At 38.5% G+C, this 21,109-nt stretch overlaps 1 protein-coding gene across 5 annotated transcripts in view; it reads left to right on the forward strand.

The window, feature by feature from the left end:
* The window catches only part of LOC126416342 (anillin-like), a 140,344-nt gene extending 121,233 nt beyond the window's left edge, over positions 1-19,111 (forward strand). For 3 of the 5 annotated variants that reach the window (XM_050084017.1, XM_050084018.1, XM_050084019.1), the window contains 5 exons: positions 2,242-2,489; positions 7,361-7,537; positions 17,071-17,265; positions 17,394-17,566; positions 18,046-19,110. In XM_050084017.1, coding sequence (XP_049939974.1) covers positions 2,242-2,489; positions 7,361-7,537; positions 17,071-17,265; positions 17,394-17,566; positions 18,046-18,148 — 896 coding nt within the window. In that variant the 3' untranslated portion in view covers positions 18,149-19,110. Of the gene's footprint in view, positions 1-2,241; positions 2,490-7,360; positions 7,538-17,070; positions 17,266-17,393; positions 17,567-18,045 lie in introns of all 5 variants that reach the window. The other 2 variants (XM_050084015.1, XM_050084016.1) reach the window with 1 other exon arrangement.
* The last annotated feature ends 1,998 nt before the right edge of the window (positions 19,112-21,109 follow it).

Consider the following 21,109-nt stretch of genomic DNA (forward strand, 5'->3'; position numbering starts at 1 on the left):
AATAGCAGTTACACAGCAGCTATCTATTAAAACTAAGGAGGCACCAGCTTTTTATGAAGTACAAACTTTCATTCCAATTTAGTGGGTTAAATTCAGCTGGCATAAGCATGAGTAGCACTAGACATTATAGTGATACTTATTGTTTATTCAGTATACAGATTTTTTTATGGGTTTCCTTTGTTAAATTGTACCTTGAATCATTCTACATCCTTGAAGGATCCCCATCCTGATGGGACGTGTTAAACATTACTTAATTTGTATTAAACTTACATTTGAAATTGTCTTATGCCATTCCCTGGAGTGAGTTTGGCATAGAATGGTGAGCTGTAGGCCTCGGAATACAATAAAAGCTGATTAACAGCACTACTCCAATTGGAGGCTCTGGTGTGTTTTTTCCCCCCTAATATATAGAATTGTGTTTAAAGCAAGGGATATTTCTCATTTTCCATATTACCACATGTGTTAGATTGTTCATGACATCAGAATGTACTGTGCAACAACTCTAATTGCAGTTCAGTCTCTTACAGTGAGAGCATTACTCAGTTTATTTGTTATGTTTGCTGATAAACAATATTTATTTTAAATTGTCTTTTATTACTGCTATAATTGCGATACACATTACTAAAGGTGTGCTTACACAGGCAATGAAAATTACTTGCTGCCAGTAACAGATACTGGTATTGCTGCCTGGCAACATTCCAGCCATAGGTTTTGTAACCTTGCAAGCCAGAAGAATTTTAGCCACAGTTTGTTAACATTGCTGGCCATTGTTGCCTGACAGTGTTTGCAGAAATAGATTTCCAGGCCAGAAGCATTTCCATGAGCCATACTATGGCTGTGAAATGGACAAAAGGTAGCTAGTGGAAGCAGGTGAGGCTCTCTTGCATATGCATTTCTCAGAGAAAAGTAGTACTGAGGAAAAGAGAAATCAAACATCGTGGATGCTTTCCCTTTTTTTAATTGAAGGACTACTTCTGAAACTCGTGAACTAATGCTGGATACATACCATTTTCGGAGTGCTGGAATATGACTCTGAATATATCTTTTAAAAGTAACTCGACTGAGGACTGGTATTTATTTTAATTTATTTATACATGTCCAGAACATAACATTAAATATAGTTTATTACACATAGCATATCATACATATACATTACAGAGAACATGTGCATATTTATATTCCGTATGCTGCTCAGAATTCTGCTGCACAGACTGCCTTATCATTGGCGATAATCAGATCATCCATGAACACAGGTTCTGACAGTTTCCTGCAGTTGAGTAAGTGCCGATGGTCTTGGGGTTCACCACACTCACATAGTTCGTCTCCTGAGATGGATCCTCATTTCTTCATGTTCTCCTTGCACCGAGATACTCCAGTTCTCAGTCTATTGAGTACCTTCCCTGTCATGTATGGGAGATGATGACCTGTAGCAAGTTCTTCCTTGGGGTGTTATATCAGAGATGGCCGAGGGAGTAGCTGTTGGGTCGTTTCCAAGGTTCTTCAATAATTGCCATGCCTTTCTACTATTTTGTTTGATATCGAGCTGTGTCATAAGATCGCACCATTTTTCTTGCCTTCTAGCTGATATAGCTAGTATAAGTTCTTCACCAACCTGTATTGTTTCTTCACTGCTATGATCAGCACTGATATAAAAGACTGTATAACAGTTGCAAAAAGACTGGTGATCACCTTTCATTTTTTGGCTGTGTGTGATTCAGACAGCAGTGTAGCTTCTCAAAGTGCAGTTCTCGTCAATGCACCTCTCATGCCAGGTATTTGCAACACTTTGTTGGAACAACTGAAGAAATTCATAAAAGTTATTTGAAATACCGATCATGTGTTTGTTAACAATAATGGGAATTCCTGGATGGAAAAATACACAAAATAAGGGAAAAGCAACCATTCGTCTGTAATGGACAGATGTGTGGTCCACGAAACATGTAACAGAACACAGTATTCAACTTACTTTCAAGCTCTTGCCCTTTCTCTCATAAAAGTACACACATTCATACACACAACAACAGAGACAACAAGATGCACACTTCCACAATTGCACAAGAGTCTCACATCTTTAAACTGAAGAATACGTTCGATACAATGTCGAGGTAGATATGACCCAACAATACAAATCACCGATATAGCCATGTATTGCGTTGATGTTGGGGGCAACACTATTGCTGCCCCATTTTTCTGTAAAACATGGTCTATGTAAACACAACTTAAAGAATCTATCTTTTTCAGGTAATACTTGCCACCATTTCATGTGTCTGCTGCGCTCTCAGGAACAAGTGTTGGGCACTCCTGTTTTAGCTGCATCACCTACTGCGCTAAAGGGCACACCTGGACTTATGTGGAAGGGACCATTGAAGTTAAATGGCCTCTACACTGATTTTAAGGCTACTCTTGAGGTCTATAGCCTTGAAACACAAAAGGAGATTTTGCCTCACAATGTCAAGTATCACATTACTGATGGGAGTAGTGGGAAGAAGGTAATAGCTTTGATTTATGCAGAACTAATAATTTGTGTGGTTGTGTTTGCTCTCTTTCATATTACATGATTTCCCTAAATCATGTAAGACATATTACAGGATTGTTCCTATGAAAAGGATGCAGCCATTTTTGTTCTCCAACCCAAACATTTGCTCCATCCTTAATGACCTCATTGATAGAGCAGTGAATTTCAATCTTCCTTCTTTCATTGCTTATTTTTGCTGTTTTCCACTAGCTTTTGAGTGTATCACAATTCATGTTTTCTTATTACAGGCACAATAGATGCGGATTGCTTTAAAGGAATTTGGATATCTGCTGATAAAGATAAACTGAAGACATTACTTTTGCATTTATAATTGTACCATTATTACACACTCCAGTCATATCAATGAGACCACTCACAAACACCAGGTGACAGCATTAGCAGTGGAGGGTATATAAAGTGTTTCAAGGGATGCAGGAAAAGGTACATTTCTTGTCATAATGTGGAAATGGAGCAATGTATTTGATCATTGGCTTTTGGGCCAAAGGTGGATGCATTTCCAAAACATTTATTTGTAAACTGTTTGCCTGCTCCCGTGTTTAAAGTACACTGTATATGGCAGAAAAGCCCTATCCAAAACTGGCGCCAAAGCAAGTGTGGTGCACCACGGGCTGTAGGTGACAGGGGGAACAACGGCTGTGGTGATGTGTACTGGTGAATAGATGTGCAACTGTTGAGCTACTGGCCACTTAGAAGAATCAAGGAGTTACCAAGAGTGTCTCCTCAATGACTGTACAGCAAATTTTGATGCCTATGGGCCTCTGATGCTGATACCTGCTTCACACACCGATGCTGACTGCTGTTCATCAGTGACGTAGGCCAGAATTTACACGCCAATATGCAACTGGACATTTGTTGAGTGGCAGCGGGTGAGCTTTTCAGATGACAGATCCTCCCAGAGGAAGGAGCATTATGGTATGTTTCCTGGGCATCCCTTGGGTGATCTTGTCTTTCTGGAAGTCCCAGTGGATCAACACACATATGCATGTATCTCTGGAGACCATGTCTGCCCCCAAATACAGTTTTTTTTCCTCGGCACGATGGCATCTACTAGCAGGACGTTGCAACGTATTACACAGCTCCCAGTGAATGTGCGTGGAGCATCAGGATGAGGTTACTGTACTCCCATGTACACCAGACTCTTGATTTAAATGAAATCAAGACTCTGTGGGACCACCTACATCTGACTGTTCATGCCATGAACTCTCAACTGCGAAACCTATCGCAGCTGGCCACAGCACTGGAGTCGGCATGGCTCCACATCCGTGTCTGTACCTTCCAAAATCGTATTGACATTCTTCTTGCATGTTTATGGTGCAAAAGATGTTTATTCAGGCTCTTGCCAGTTGGTCATATTAATGAGAGTGGCCATTGTATTTTACTATTCCAGCAAACTGAGTGAAGTTTTGTAGAAGCCTCATGCACATTATTTTGTTCATCTAAAGTTCTTCATATGCAAAGGCTTTCACATGACACAAGCACTATCACCACCATTGTTCGTACAGTATATTGTGGCAGTTGTAGGTGGGGGTGTTTTGATATGTCGTTGTTAAAGTTACTAGTAGAGGTCGGGGCTGTGCTCCCGTTTTTACAGTGCTGCCAGCCATTGCCGAATGCCTCATACATCCTCCGTTATGCTTTGTGTTGTGCATTACTTGTTGCTTGTTTCATATTTTGAAATCAGTGAAGACACTGCTCCAGGTCCATCACGGGAGTCAAGTATGACTCCTGCATCCTCTAAAAGGAAAGGGAGATTTGTAGTACGAAGTGGTGCTCGTAAAATAATGCATAATGTGCTTGAATGCTGCGAGGCAGAAAAGGAAAGATAAAAGCTGCTACACCCTATCACTCAGGCCTGTAAGAGAGCTGCCACTTACACCTGTAATAGTATATGAACCCTAGATAGGATTAGAACGTTTGCAAGCTCTCATCCAAGTGAATAGCCTGATACTCAGTCCTGATTTGTACTGTAAAAGTGTAAATCTGTTTGTATACAACAATGCTTCCAACGTGGCATCTGCTTGGTTTTAATTATTTCATTTTGTTTCACTTAGGAAGAGACATAGTAATATTAAAGAGGAAGTTGATGACTTCAGTAAATTAGTTATAAGGAATACCATAGCGGAGTTCTACACACAACAGAAAGTAGTTCCTTGCGTGGCAAAAGTTCTTCCACCACAGTGTGAGAAGATAAATTGGAGATGGAGCAGTACTTCTTTTAAAACTTCACTTAAGTCAATGGGATTTGTGTGGAAATCTGTAATTCACAAATGAAATCTCTTGCTAGAACATGGTGACATTGTTCTTTGGCAGTCTCGTTTCTTTGCACACACGAAGAGCATTATGGAAGCTCAACAAAATATTTATCGTCTTGATGAGTCATGGATTGAAAGCAATCTGACATGCGGCAAATGCTGGCAGAAGCTACAAGATGGATTGGGTGTTATGGGTTGGGAAAGTGCTTCCAGAAGGCTCGAGAAACAGGTTTGTTAAGCAAGCAGAACTAAAGTTCTGGACAAAATCATTGCAAGGAGATTATCGTGTCCAAACGAACTCAAAATGTATGGAAGTGGTTTTCGGAGATGGTGCTCCCAAATCTTCTGCCAAATTCTGTCATTGTTGTGGACAATTTGTCGTATCACTGTAGGCAGGTGGACGAAACACCATCATTGTACTATCCAAAGGTGGTGGTGATAGATGGCTACAAAAAAGTAAAGTTAAATGCAATGACAGCATGACAAAGGCTGAACTGTACGCTCGTGTGCAGACAATAAACTAAGTGAAAAGAGCTATGTAGTAGATGAACTGGCTAAGAGTGCAGGCCACACCATTGTTCGCCTGCCACCATACAATTGCAACCCGAACACAATTGAACTTGCATGGGCAAAAATTAAACTATGTGATGGAGCACAACGTGTCTGGTGACAAGAAACTGAGAAACAATGCCATCAGTTCTGTCACTCCAAATGACTGGGAAGGGTACTGCAAAAAAGTGCACGAAGTGGAATAAGATTACAGGAGGTGCAATGGTGTTATGGAAGTTGGAACTGATGACATTATAATGCGTGCCAACAACTCTAGTGAGGACTGGTCTAATACAGACACAATGGAACAAGAGAGCTCATCCTGCGTGGATGTAGCTGATAATGAGTCTTTGTAAAACTGACACGGCTGAGAGTGACCGTGAAAGTGACTAAAATAAATCATTAAAACATGTTTTATATATTTAATTACATCGGCTTTCTTTCAGAAATAGTGTTTATCTGTAATTTCGTATCATCTCTGATAACTGGTATGTGCTTTGTAGCAATAGATGTTTTCACCAGTTTCAGCACCATGCTTCAGATGAAACACGGGTGTAGGCTGGCATTCCTGTGAGAGGGAGGCGGGGCCTGTACCTCCCACATCTCTCTTCTCCCCTTACCGGCCGTAGACCTTGTTTGTTTACACTCGCGGCCAACTGCCACAATATAATGTCAGAGTAATTATACCACTGTAGTCAGGCTCTGATCACCATATGACACTTCAATCCTTCGCACAGCATGGCAAGGAGTATTGGTTTTGATTGAGAATAGACTAGACGTGGTAGGGAGAGACCTTGTAAAGCAGCCTTAGAAAATTGATGTGGTATTTAGCACTTCAGACAGGTTATCAGCAGCACCTGCTCATAGAACCGTGCACAACACTCAGACTGTACAAGGTAATGGGTGTGGATCAACTGACAGATTCAGATACGGTCAGTTGCCAGTTAATAGTGTCTGTGTTATGCACTATAACAACAGTAAACAAAACCTGTTAACATAATGTGCCCACAATGAAAGTCTTCCCCGAATGTGAGGACAGATCTTTTTGCTTCTATTTCTATGTTAAGTACCTTGTCAATTCTTCTTAATCATTGTCAGGTGTTAAGTTCCACAGCTGTGACTGTCTGCAGAAGGTGAATATCAATATTCTGCAGATTCTGTAAGTATCCAGTTGGGTGGGAGGAAAAAATGTAGTCAAGAAAAACTTTAAATCTGAGCAGCTCTCTGTTCACCGGCGGGAAAATGCTGCTGCTTCTCAACAGAAACAGTCATTTGTTGAAAGCTTAAATAGAGCCAAAAGAAGAAAATAAGCAAAGACCATTTCGGATAAAGAACTGTTTTTGCAAAAGCAAACATTCCAATCAAAATGCTGCATGACATACTTTTAAATGCATATGTCTAATTTTTTACAAAAACAGTTGCAAATTTTGCCAAAAATAAATACCACATTTTCAGATCCCTAACATTAACACTAACGATGGGCAAAATTAAAGTTAATTAATAGAGATTTTTAAAACATACAGCATACTGAATTTGTAGAGGAACATACAGCAAACTACTGCTCTCAGCTCTGTTTTTGTACTTAACGAAAATGTGAAATCTACATTCTGCATTTTTTAATCAGGCAATAAAACTGAATATTCCTGTAGTATGATTTGTGTACGCATTTGAAAGGTAAATATAAACCTCTTTAATTTCACTGAATTGATAATCTGTGTTCAGGGCATTTAATGAAACTGTTTGCCATTTCTTTATCAAGAGGAACTTTCATTGTCAATCAAATTGTTTTATACGGCTTAAAGCAATTATGAATGTTGAAGCATGAATTTGATTATATTGTCTGTAAATGTTAGTATCTGAGTGGGCAGCACCATCAATTACTGTAAGAAAAAACTGATACTTCCTTCACGTACACTATACTGGCAAAGGGAGAAAATTATTATTATTGTTGTTGTTGTTTTTACTTTTTTACCATATTTTGTCAGAATTATAACATGCCTGTAATTTTTCCTTTTGTGAACAGGAAGGCAATAAACTAAGACTAACGCCAAAGAAAGTGAAACAGGAGTCGCGTTTGATCATGCCAACGGTCCAATCCCCTGCGGGTCCATCTGCAGTTCGAACTTCGAGCTTTCAACTTGCTGGCTATGTTGTGTTCTCTCTGAAAGAAGTGCATCGCACCCAGTTCACACTCAACAAGGTATTCTTGAAGCATTGTTTGTATTCTGTGTTGCTTTTACCTTAGTAAGTACTAAAGATTTGTAGCAAATAGTGCTTTAAAATATATACTCAAGATGACCTCTGACTCCTTAAGTAAAACATCTTTTGTACATCTAAATCAGAATTCTGCAATTAACTCATAGTAAGAAGTTTAAACTGATTTTATGTTTAAGACAACCAACAATTGTTGGAGCTATGGTAATTATGGACTTGGAAGTAATGCTTGCCACATTCATGTCAGATTAGATGTAGTAACCACAGGCCCTATGCATGCTTCAGTGTCCACTGTATGGAAGAGCAGTGGAATGTTGTGTGTCTCAGGTAGTGGGGATCTTTGCTTGATTGGCCAGATCCTTGAGAATGGTGCAACCTTCTATTAATAAATAAAATAAAAACTCAAAGGTATACCACATGCTCATTGGGTGGGTGGCTGTTGGCGTGGAACACTCATTAACAAGCAACCTTTAGGGAACCTGCGATGCCCTAGTTGTATAGGACTTCCTCTGGCAAACAAGGCTCCATTTGCTCACTGAATGTCCATGAAGTTTACTACATTCAGTAAAAGCTCACCCAGCATAGTGTAGTCCTAATACCCAGCCCTTTAAGAGAAGTCAGGTTCAGCCCTCCTGAAAATGCACAATCTAAGATGTGAGTAAATGATGAGAACACAAGATTGGTCAACAGCCAGAATGTGTGTGTGTAATTGGAAAGAAAGAGGGGGTACATGGAGAAGTTGTTGCCTTTTTACATTCAGAAGGCTTTGTCTGGTGTAGCAGGAACTGTGAATTCTGTGAAATGGCTCTAAAATTAGATGGTGCTTGCTGAAACTGCTATTTCGTATGAAGCAACACTGCTGCAGAATATGAAATGACTTGGGGAATTTTCAGTTGTTACGTAACTACACAACACCCTAAATGTTAGCAAAGGTGTTGTGGTGTGTAAGGACATAGTCCTAAACAAAATCCTAGATGCAAGTGAATCGATGAATTGAAGGAAGAATGGGAGGCTAATGGAGTAACAGCTCGAAAAGTGTCAGTGGGGAACTGCAAAAGACAGTTGTACTTACTTTTACATCTAATATGCTTATTCTCCTTCAATGCATTACAGTGTGGTTTACCTGCTCAAGTCCAGCCCTACGTACTGTACCTTTGAAGGTGTTTAAAATGTTGGCATTTTGACACACTACACTGGCATGTAAGGGTCAGCCAACTTGTCAAGAAACAATCCATGAAGCAGAAGAGTGTGTTTTAACTGTGGTGAGAGGTATTCAGTGATGAGTCAAGATTGAGCTTTTTACGTGGACGAGATGGTGATTCAGGAAATTAGTGACCAAACAAGTGGCATATAGTGGAGTGAAAAAGATGTAAAAGGTACAACAGCCACATACCTTTATATCACTTGTGACTACAGTAAAAAAGCTGGCTCAAAAACCTAGCATGTCAACACAGACTAAGACAAGCAGTGACAAGAAAGGAGGGGAAAAAACGTGCAAATGCCCTTTTAGAAATGGAGCAGTTACAAAGCAGCTTTCGTCCTCTAAACAGCTAACAAAGGCCACATTTGAGTAGTACACAACAAATCACACTTACAAAAAGAACAAATACAAACTTAGTATTGGTGGAGTTGTTAAACCACTACCCTTATCATCGAAAATTACGTAAGACACAGAAAGTAGAAAACCTAAGAGACAGGATTCCAAAGTCTTCCAAACACTCAACTGTGGTTTTATCTGATGAATAAACAGATTCTCTATGAAATTTGTCTGAAGGGAACCATCATGTTCTCATCCAGTCCACCATCCAATTTAGATTCACCAACTTAGCAGAAGAATAGGGGAAAGGCCAGACAAACCTCAGCACTGAGACAGTTCCCAAGTTTCCATATTGCTCTGAAAGAGGTTTAGGACATGCATGGAGGAATTAAAACTTTTAATTTAGGGAAGACATCTATGCCTGTTTTGCATGAAACCTATTTTAAACTTACTGTCGCCCCTGTCCCATGACTGACTAACCTGCCACTGCAAGGATGACATTACTTGGGAAGAGGATGGCTGTGTTTGAAAGTAACACATACCATTCCTCTACTACATCACTGGTTGCTAGCCTTCTAAACTTTGCTGTTGAAATTTATGTCTGACCAAGGTTTAAAGTATGTTTTGTCTATCACTGCAAAAAGCATTAGATAATGAGACTGTTAAACACTTCTGCTTGGAGACGTAAATACGACGATTGTGTTGTGGGACTCATCATATACCTGCCTCCAATGGACAAGTTTTGGAGACCTTCATGATATCTTAGGAGCTCAACACCGACAACCACACATGTTTATCTACTGCTACTGGGCCATCCTCAGCCATAGACCTTCTCAGGCTGCTCTCCAGTAATTCTAGATTCTCCTTGGTGGGAAGCTATTAATGACCTCCATTCCACTGACCAATTTCCATTGTGGATCCCTCTACCTGATGGGTCATTCCGTGAAAGGAAGCAGCTGAGAAGGGAAATACATAGAGCAAACTGATCACCGCATGACGAAATGGTTGTTACTGAAAACTAAGACAGCATTCAAAAAAAGTCATGACAAGTTTCATGGATTTCTATACATTCCTCTTCTGATGGGTAATGGGGCAGCAGCTCTATATTTATGTGCAATAATGTAATAGCTTCTGGGTGTATGTATTAGTTTTTACTTATGATACAATCCACTATCTTCAGGCCCCTAGAAACAGCAGACATTCCATTTATCTTACTATGAAAATGACACTTTGCACACCACAGCATCTGATAGTTTTAAGTGATCAACCAAAGAGGAATACAGTTCTCCTAAGTTATTAATGCCTAATAGGTTTTAGACCCCTGTTGAATCACTCCATTTACCTACCAGTATAGGCTGTTTGTTTTTCCAATAATTATTGCAAATTTATTACAGTGAAGACACCATCTATAGTTTGATGTCTTTGCAGTTCTAATGCTATGCTTGTTACATACACAAATGGAATGGAAATTAGTCCAGTCCAATACAGTTAATATATCATCTATAGCAGCAGTGCTGAGACAGAAGTGTCTCTAGACAGCTCCTGGATACATCATCCAGACAAAAGACTGAGCTCTTTACAATGTCTCTCATCCAACAATTCTGAAATGTGTATCCGCACCTTGTTGCCATCAACTCTAATACAGCATGCTACTCGACTTACTAACAGAATCAAAGGATGTCCTCTTATAATTTTAAATCTGATATGGCTGACATGGCAGTTTCTTAGCTCATGGATGTGGCAATGATGGCACCTCTCCGCAAATCAGAGGAGGACTGAACATACCCAATCATTACCAGAAGAGTTGCTGTAATGAGCTGTGTAGGAAAGAACCTGAGCAAATTGTCAGCTTTCATCTGGTCTGGACGTTAGAGACCAGGCAACTCAGCTGCTTTGAGGGTGGATTTAGGCGGTGTCGATCCCCTATAGATGACATGACTCTACAGGAAGCAAGTATGCAGCAGACTGCTTTATATAATAATTTCATTGAAATATTTGTTGACGTAGACAAGGCATGTGACTCTACTTGGAGGTACAATATATTGGACAGTTCCATGAATGTTGTAACCTGTATTCATTCAGTCCTTTCTATCAAAGTGCATTTTTAAAGTACTGAATTGGCAAAGTTCTGTTAGTTTTGGACGGGAGAATAGTGTCCATCAAGGAAGTGTTTTAAATATTACTCGCTTTTGGTTATCACAAACAGTATAACATCTACAGTAAGGAATCCTTATTTGTGGATGATTTTGCAGTTTGACATGTCAGAGACATGGGGTTTAAATGTGGAAAGTATTCCAAAACTGAGATTCTCTCATTGAGCAATGGAGATAGTCTGATGGGAATTACAGAAAAACAAACGGATCCTGGGGAAATTGGAGTAAAAGATGTAAATTGGGTTGTAATTAAAATGAAATTACATTGGGTGAGACATTTAGCCGGACGGGTGGCAGGTAGATGGATCAATAAAGGTCTCTCGTGGATTAAAAGTGGTAAGAAAGTGATGTAATTGAAGTTGAGCAGATGAAGACTGTAAGGCATGGAAAAATTTAGGGAAGGCTTCTGTCCAGCAATGCCTTTATCAGTCTTTTGTCGCCTGCGTTTTTTTGCACGGCAGGGAGAGTGATATACAAGTACCTATATCGCTCTATCACAGTTTCCGAGATAACTGTAAGGGGCAAGTGATGGAGTGGCCTGTCAGAAACTGGAAAATTATTAAACACAAGAGATGCTCTTGGGGAACATAGCTCTTGTGGAACTGTCTGCTGGGATCTTAAGATAGACCACCATCTCAGCTTGATGGGTGAGGACACTGCCGTAAGGGGGATTGTGCCATACACCGATGATCTTCTAGTAGTGGTCTCTGCGAACTTAAGAGCTGCTCTAGACAATAAAGCGTGTGGTGTGCTGGAGCAGGTGAGGAAGTGGTGTGAAAGTAACAGACAATGTATGTGCACAAAACCATCTACATTCTGCTTGAAGGTAGATTATCAACAAACGGAAGTCAAACATTTGAGTCAGGGAATACCTCCATAGCTAGAAAAGACCTACATATACTGTGGAGCATGTGTAAGGCTTAGTTACAGTCACATAATAGGAATGGCACTTGAGTGACCGACTCTGCCTTGAGTGACATAGAATATTTGTGCATGGCAGGCGGGAGGGTGTTCGGAACTGTTCAGTGGATATACTCAGTAGATGTCACAGTTATGTGCAGTGCTCCTTCATAGTGGCTAAAAAAAAATCAAAAATCCTGTACAATACTGGAGCTAGGCTTACCAATGAAGTTGAGTTAAAAACCTGCCGAAGGATAGTTACTTGGCAGTCATTGCTACAATACTGATAAGACAACGCTTGACGCTCCTCTCGAACATTCAGGGCAGGTTGAAAATGCGCCATGTAATTCCAATTTGGGACATGGTGTATCTTGTGGCAGGTCACATTTCATATACCATTCATCTCGAATGACTCAAGCTCAGTGAGAGAGGAGATGGAGGAACTTCAGAAATCATTGTTTTCCACTGTGCATCATTTAACACCTTTAGACAGAATATTCTATTAACATCAGCTCTGTACACATTTATAAAAGACCTAAAAAAAAGGCATATAATTAGTAATTTTAAGAAAAAAATCACAGACTCTTCGTAGAATATAAGGAAAGGTGTCACCGCGGACTTCCCAGGATGCTGGTTGTGCAAAACAGGGTGTAAGAACTCGCAGTGAATATGAGTGAAGTGATCATTGACAGTACTATGCATGTGGAGCTCATACCTTCTTTTTCAGATATCCACATCATTGGGCAACACTTGCACCTAAACACCACTGTTAGTATATCTGGTGCACGTCACAGGTTAGGTAATTATAGATTTGTGTTATAATTTAGTACAGCATGTATAAGACACTTACTGTGCAAAATTCAGTTGCAATTTTACAAAACAACATAATGTTCCATAGTGAGTACTAACAACAGCCACGAAAAAGGAACAAAGGCTCTAGATCTTCAGAGCATTAGCCACACTTGCAAGATGGCATAGAAATGGTAACATTTATACAATACAATCAAACAACTGTTTAGACTGACAACATCAAGCAATGGAAAGTACAGGTTGGAATATCAACAATATTGTGAAAAGAATAGGTTGCTACTCACAGTAAAGATGATAAATTAAGTTGCAGACAGGGTGTTACCCAAGAGCTTTCAGCCAAAGCCTTCTTCAGAAAAGAAAATGCGCACACATTCACACAAGCAAGCACACATCATGCACATATGACCACTGTCTCCGTCTGCTGTGGTCAGAGCATAACTGGTGTGTTGAACGAAAGCAGGGTATGGCTGGAGGGAAGAGGAGGGTGCTGTATGGCGGGGCGTGAAGAAACTAGATGACAGCAGGACAAGGGGTTGTTGAGAATGGAGGGGGGGGGGGGGGAGCAAGAGAGGAGAGGAGCAGGGAAAGGGAAAAGACTGGTGGCTGCATTGACAAAGAGCAGTGCACAGTGAGGATGAGGGGATGTGAAGTGTAGACTGACATATATTCTAACGTCACAACCCCAGCTGCTGGGATGGGGCTTATATACATCTCTCTTCTCATGCTATATTCTAAGTGTCCTGAATTTATCTTTAGTTGACAGTTCTTTAGAACTGTATTAGTCTAAATGCTAAGTTGTGTCACTGCGGCTAGTTTGTTACTTCCTGCTTTCCAATTAAAAAATCTAGCACATTTAAGGTGGGAAGACCAGAGTAGAATTTTTAGCCTAATTTTTTTATTGGCTTAGAGAGTCTATTTTCAAGATTCATTCAAATAAAGTGTCTTATAAATGTTAAAATATGTTAAAACCAGAATGTACTGTGTGAGGATCTGATGGATCAGAGCACTCGAATGCAACTGAGGTAATACTGTAATAGTTACCAATGTAATAGGGGTCATATACTATCACAGAGGACATTAGTATTGATTGAAATACTATTCTCAACAAGATTTCCCTCTGTAACATGATTCATCTATGGCAAACACTTGAAAGCGCATGCTTGTCTCTCTCCCTCCCTCTCTTTTTACATGTCAGTTGGTGTATTTTTCTACTGTACTACATAGGACTTTTGGAACATATTGTGATTTAGATTTTTGGTGCACATTTTTATAACAACTTTTTGTCAAAAAAATTGACTTTGAAGAGTGCTGCTATTTAAAAAAATAAAAAAAAAGCATATGTATTACGTTAGACAATATCGTCAGTTTCAAAGCAGTTTTTGAAATTTAGTTCTAGGTTCAAAATAGTGGCGTTCAGAGCTCCCAACAAATGCCCTCGCACTCTGCAAAATGCCTTTCATTGATGTCATGTAGTGTCCTCTGGGTTAAAGTTTTTTTATTTCAAAGATACAGAGTACAATCGCAAGAGTGTACAATAAAGGTCTAAAGTCTCTGAATGTTGGGTCCAGAATCGAGCGTCAGCCTGGTCTAGCCCCTTAAAGCAATGAGAATATTCAGCACTGTGATTGTTCATAGAGACAGGAAAAAATCAGTTTTATTTTTTTATTGATTTTGGTGTTATTATAATGGCTTAGTTTTCAATGGTGAATTTTATTTTTGTTGTATTCCATTGTTTTGGGGTGTAGTCTTTCGTTGAAAATAAACATATACTTATCAATTACATTTTATTTCTTGATATCAAACAACTTACTTCGTTCCATTATTAGGGAAAAAATGCTGCAGACTTTCTAAATTACCCAATTGAAGAACAGATAACTCTGTATCAAAAGAAAGTTGAAATTTTTTTTAAATTACATAGCGTCATATTTCTTTTTGGAGACAATATGCAATCAACATTCTTATATAGTGTGAAACTTGCCGCTTGGAGTCCATACTTTAACACAGAAGCCAAACTGCTTTCAGTATAACAACAGATACTTTTTGCTTGCATCAAAAGTTAATATTCCATTAATTGCAGAAGGGATTTGCATCCCTTCAGAATATCTACACAGCAGATACTTGTCATTCCGGATATACATAACTGGCTCATTGCAATGGATGCTGATTTGCATATACCTGTGGCCATAATAGTTGGCAGCCATACTTCACTGTTACCTTCACCTCTATCCAAAGTATTCTTCATAATGGTTTGAAACATTCGCTAGTTTAATCATTAAAAATTCCTTTTCCCACAACAATGAATATATCTTGAAGCTGTTTTAACGTGGAATAGGATAAAGTTAACAGATTTATCATATCTCCTGGCACTTTTGTACCAGAAACAATGTAGTACGGAAAGATATTTAATGCTGCTCATTAATTAAACTACATATAATTAAATAAATAAGACATAAAATGAAATATGGCACTTCAGCTTCACAAGTATGTAAATCAACATGGAACCTGCTTGGTTTGCTTCCATCAGCCAACTAGAACACAGGGAACATGATGTCCACGCAAATGCGTATCTGGCAGTAGAACAGATCACTGACAACCTTTATCATAAATTGTTTTGAAAAATGAAATCTGATGACAATTTGATCTGTAACACAGCCCAAGTGACCTGATAGAAGCAAAACAAGGAGGTGCTATATTGATTTACACATTTGCCAAGCTTAAGTGCTATATTTGGGTGTTTTGAAAATATGCAGTTTAATTGATGTACTGCATTAAAGAGCCCTCCAAAACATAGTTTATCCTGTGATTAGGAAATATGGCTTCGGCAGATAAAACTGTTACCGGCTGACATCAGATCTAGGCGTCAATTTTTAAACAGGTAATGAATCGTCATTTTAATTACATTACTTCTCATGTTATCATTTGTGTGAAATTTTCTTGTCCCTACTTATTAACACTTTAAAGTCCAGTTGCATAGAAGAATTTTGGGTCCAGAAAACCAGTTGTTTACACCATTATTGGAAATGGTACCATTACATATGTGCTTGATATATCTTAAAATAACATACTAAAAAGTGCTAAGCTTCAGTGTTTATTTTCATATGTATTTATTTTAGTTGCAAATTTTAAAATAATGTTGACAAAGCAGACCTATCCTTAAGAGTGAGGTGAGATATTGAGCAGTTTCACAGGTAGTTGTTTTTTGCATGGAAAAGTCTGAAGTATTCTGACATGCAGAGAAGCATATTGCAATCAAGGCAATAACAGTTTGTTTCCTTCCTGCTTGTTTTCCCAGTAAATTGTCTCGACTTCTCCAAACAAGCCTTGGAAACCTGTGTTGGATGCTGCTTTGTCATGAGAGTCATCGATAAAAAAAACAATATTCAAGCAAATAAAACAGAACTAAATTGCATTTACAGCAGCAGTACCTGTAGCAACAGTATCAGTGATGAAAAATTGTAGCAGACTGCAGGTTACCCGACTGTCCCCTTTCAGATATTTCTCACTCCAATGCAGAATCATTGAATTCTTCCTATTGAGCTTCCAAAATTTTATTCTCACTCAACAAGTGTGAAATATTTGTAACAGAATTACAGCAAACTGCAAAACGTGACTAGTACACTCATGACAACAGTAGCACACATTGCCTCCGTCAGTCGTGACAGCAGCTCTTACATATGCTCCTGTTTCTTTCAAAATAATTCTGGAAATTGACAGTAGAAGGTAATGCCTGTCAAGTGACACATAACAAGACGTCAATACATTTTTCTCACACAAAATGAGCCCAGTTTTTGAGCAAGAGGTGCCTCACGTGTTGAAATAAATGTGACTTGAGCTATACTTGGGTGCAGTCTTTTGAACACAGAGTTGTGGCCCGAGTTATGCTCAAGCTTGGTTGCCAAAGTGTTAAACAACAGTGAGTGTCTTGTAGCTCTCTCAAGGACTAGAGAAAAACTGCAAGTACCAGTTAAGTGCTGGCAGCCTTGTTGTATTAATGAATTCCCTTTTCACCATATAGATTTCAAGAATCTGTTGGAACATCTTTATGGTAATAAATATTTTCCTGCTGTAGCCCTATTGTGTCATCAGAGTAATAACATCTCAACCATTATTATATTGCAGGTTGGACACAAGTCTCCACTTGAGGGAAATGTATTGGTTCAACTGTCGTCAGAGTTAAGTTTGACTGTGACAGAACGTGGGTTTTTAACAATGTTTGAAGATATATCTGGATTTGGGGCATGGCATCGAAGATGGTGTCTTTTGAAAGGTGCAACTCTGTGTTACTGGAAGTATCCTGATGATGAAGGAAAGAAGGTATCATATTGATCCATTATCTTTATCCTAGAATCTGCAATTAAATACTGTAACTCATAACTAAGTAGTGTGTCGTGAGTTGACTAATTTTTGGCAGAGTTTCTGTGAACTGTGTATTTATTTTCAAGGAACCAATTGGTTGGATAGATCTTAAAGCTTGTTCAACAGAGAGTGTTGGACTAGTTTCAAGAGATATTTGTGCACGACCTAACACCTTCCTTTTGGAAACAACACGCCCACCACAGCCCGATGATGTGGAAAGCCTCATACTGGTTCGCTCTAAAAACCGTACTACAATAAGGTAAATTGTTTAAATTAATACAGATTTTCAACCTTTGTCTTTTCTGTTTAAGGTGTAAGGGTGCATTCTCTATTCGGATAACTAAAGCTTACAAATTATATATATATATTTTTTAACTGCACCTTTAAAGAAATTTAAATTATCCATTTCACAATAATTGCCCTCTGACACTGAGCTCCTATTGAGACTCCATTGTGTAATGAACAACACAGTGTTACCTATCCTAAATTGTGGAAGTGTCTATTTTTCATCTGATATGTAGATATTCTAACCATGTGATATTTTATCAGACGAGTAATTTATAGAGAGTAGCAGCTTTTTGATAGATTGTGATTTTGTCACCAGAAAAGCCACTATGCAAAGAATTTTCTAAAATACTGAACAATTTATGTAAAGATTCCACTGACTGAAGAAGAATTAAATGACTGGTGGTTAGTTTGATTAGCAGTCTTACCTAATAATATTTTTTGTCGTTTCAGGCACCTCCTGTCAGCAGATACGAAGGAGGATCGACTTGTTTGGTGCTCACAGCTAAACAAAACTCTTTCAATGTTAAGAGCCTGGAATAGTGACAGAAAGTAAATGGGTCAGATACTAATACAGAACAAATAATGTGATCAGCATGTAATGTTAGGTGCTGTAATCACATAGTAAGGTAGTGTTTTATCTAGTCTCAAATTATTATAAACAAATAATGTGGCCACCAAACTTTGAAGCAGCTTTTATCAGTATGTCTCTTGGAGCATCTGGAAAACTTGTAACTGGTGTTTTTTTACTTAATGATGGAGTTCAATGAAGCAGCCTGCAGGATAGTCTGGCATCATCTTAAAACTGACTTTTTTTTTTGGTCGGGAAAAGGTGTATCTTGTGTCATGCAATATCATAGTTCACACATGCTCTCTGAAGTGTATAATTTTGCTTAAGAGCAAAGAAACCATTTTAAAACATTCCTATAACACATAATCCCATACATAATAATATGTAAATATTGATCTTTATTTTCAATGTATATACACTTTTAAGATTAACATATGAGGGGCTGTTAATATTTTGTAATATTTTTATATTCTTGTTACTGTAAATATTAAAAGATTGACTTCCTTTTTCTCTATCTTCAATACATTGTACACAGCAGCAAATTAACAATGAATGGGATTATGTGTAGCATGTTATCCACATGACTGCATGCAGTGTCTTTGGAAACTGTGCTCATTTGTACTACTGTCTAATTTTGCTACCCAGAGATCACACACAGTTTGTTTTTGAGATTGGTAGTATGTTTGTTATGAACACTACCTTTCTGTGGGCAGTTTACTTTTTACAGATGATGACAATTATACATGCTTGACATGACACTTTGCAGTATTTTGTTTAAGAATATCTAATTAATTATCATAGGATTTTTTTATTTGAGATTACTGCCTTACCATGACATCATAGGGCTTTCAAAACTTTATAGCCAATTATAAAGCAACAGCATACTAATTATTTTTATATCTTTGTTATTATTGTGATACTAATTTATACAGATACAAAAATATTTTTGATTTGTATATGTGTATATCTGATAAAAATGCGTAATAAACATTATTTGCTTTAGTACATTTTATTACTTGAAAAATGTAACTTTTTTTGTTTTTAGAGTTCATCAAACTGTTTACAAACTGTACTGCATCTAGTATCTATTATTAAAGGTTTGCACTTCAGGGGCTAGTATTTTTAATCTACCTGTAGAAATAATATCAATCAGTACATTATTGAAAATTATTGCTGAGCTCATCCCTGCAAGACGTGATATCTAAAATCAGACTTCAGCTGGTTAGAAAAATAACACAAAGGCAGGAAACTAAAGAAACAAAAAATGTGTTCGCTCCTCTGATGGTGTATTATGAGTTACCTCCAAAATGCCCATTAAGAGCTAGTCTGTGGTATTTCACTAAAGTTACACATAAAGCTGCTGCCGTGCTCTATACAAAATTGCCTACTAAGTGTTTTCTTTGATAGTGGGAGAGCATACAGTACTCCCACATTTTGTTTTAAGAGTAAGTACAATCTCCGTTGCAGTGTGAATGATGATTAGTTTTTGTGAATTTTTACTACCTTTTACTCCTCTACCCTAACAAGACTTGCCAACTTTAGATAACAATAGGTTGCTTACAAAAGAAAAAGATGGTTTACTTTTAAGAGTAAACTATGTATACAAACTTCCTCCATTTATTTCCACGATACATGACTACAATAATGTTGTGTTAAAGAAAGACTTCTTTGGCCACATCACAAAATGTACACATTTCTACTCAGTTAAGATGCAGATAACCAACTTGGTATGTGCCCTAAAGCTATCATCAAAGCCAGGATTTTCACATTTCAGTTTTAGATTACAAGTATCTATGAGTTACATTGTTTTGGTCTTCAGTCCTGAGACTGGTTTGATACAGCTCTCCATGCTACCCTATCCTGTGCAAGCTTCTTCATCTCCCAGTACTTACTCCAACCTACGTCCTTCTGAATCTGCTAAGTGTATTCATCTCTTGGTCTCCCTCTACGATTTGGTAGCGTTCTCGCTTCCCACGCCCGGGTTCCCGGGTTCGATTCCCGATGGGGTCAGGGATTTTCTCTGCCTCGTGATGACTGGGTGTTGTGTGCTGTCCTTAGGTTAGTTAGGTTTAAGTAGTTCTAAGTTCTAGGGGACTGATGACCATAGATGTTAAGTCCCATAGTGCTCAGAGCCTCTCCCTCTATGATTTTTTACCCTCCACCCTGCCCGCCAATGCTAAATTTGTGATCCCTTGATGCCTCAGAACATGCCCTACCAACCAGTCCCTTCTTCTTGTCAAGTTGTGCCACAAACTCCTCTTCTCCCCATTTCTATTCAATACCTCCTCATTAGTTATGTGATCTACCCATCTAATCTTCAGCATTCTTCTGTTGCACCACATTTCGAAAGCTTCTATTCTCTTCTTGTCCAAACTATTTATCGTCCATGTTACACTTCCATACATGGCTACACTCCATACAAATACTTTCAGAAACGACTTCCTGACACTTAAATCTATACTCAATGTTAGCAAATTCCTCTTCCTCAGAAACGCTTTCCTTGCCATTTCCAGTCTACATTTTATATCCTCTCTACTTCGACCATCATAAGTTATTTTGCTCCCCAAATAGCAAACCTCCTTTACTACTTTAAGTGTCTCAGTTCCTAATCTAATCCCCTCAGCATCACCCGACTTAATTCGACTACATTCCATTAGCCTCGTTTTGCTTTTGTTGATGTTCATCTTTTATCCTCCCTTCAAGACACTGTCCATTCCGTTCAACTGCTCTTCCAAGTCCTTTGCTGTCTCTGATAGAATTACAATGTCATCGGCGAACCTCAAAGTTTTTATTTCTTCTCCTTGGATTTTAATACCTACTCTGAATTTTTCTTTTGTTTCCTTTACTGCTTGCTCAATATACAGATTGAATAACATCGGGGAGAGGCTACAACCCTGTCTCACTCCCTTCCCAACCACTGCTTCCCTTTCATGCCCCTCGACTCTT

This window comes from Schistocerca serialis, chromosome 8 (genome assembly GCF_023864345.2).
Source record: "Schistocerca serialis cubense isolate TAMUIC-IGC-003099 chromosome 8, iqSchSeri2.2, whole genome shotgun sequence".
Lineage (NCBI taxonomy): Eukaryota > Metazoa > Arthropoda > Insecta > Orthoptera > Acrididae > Schistocerca > Schistocerca serialis.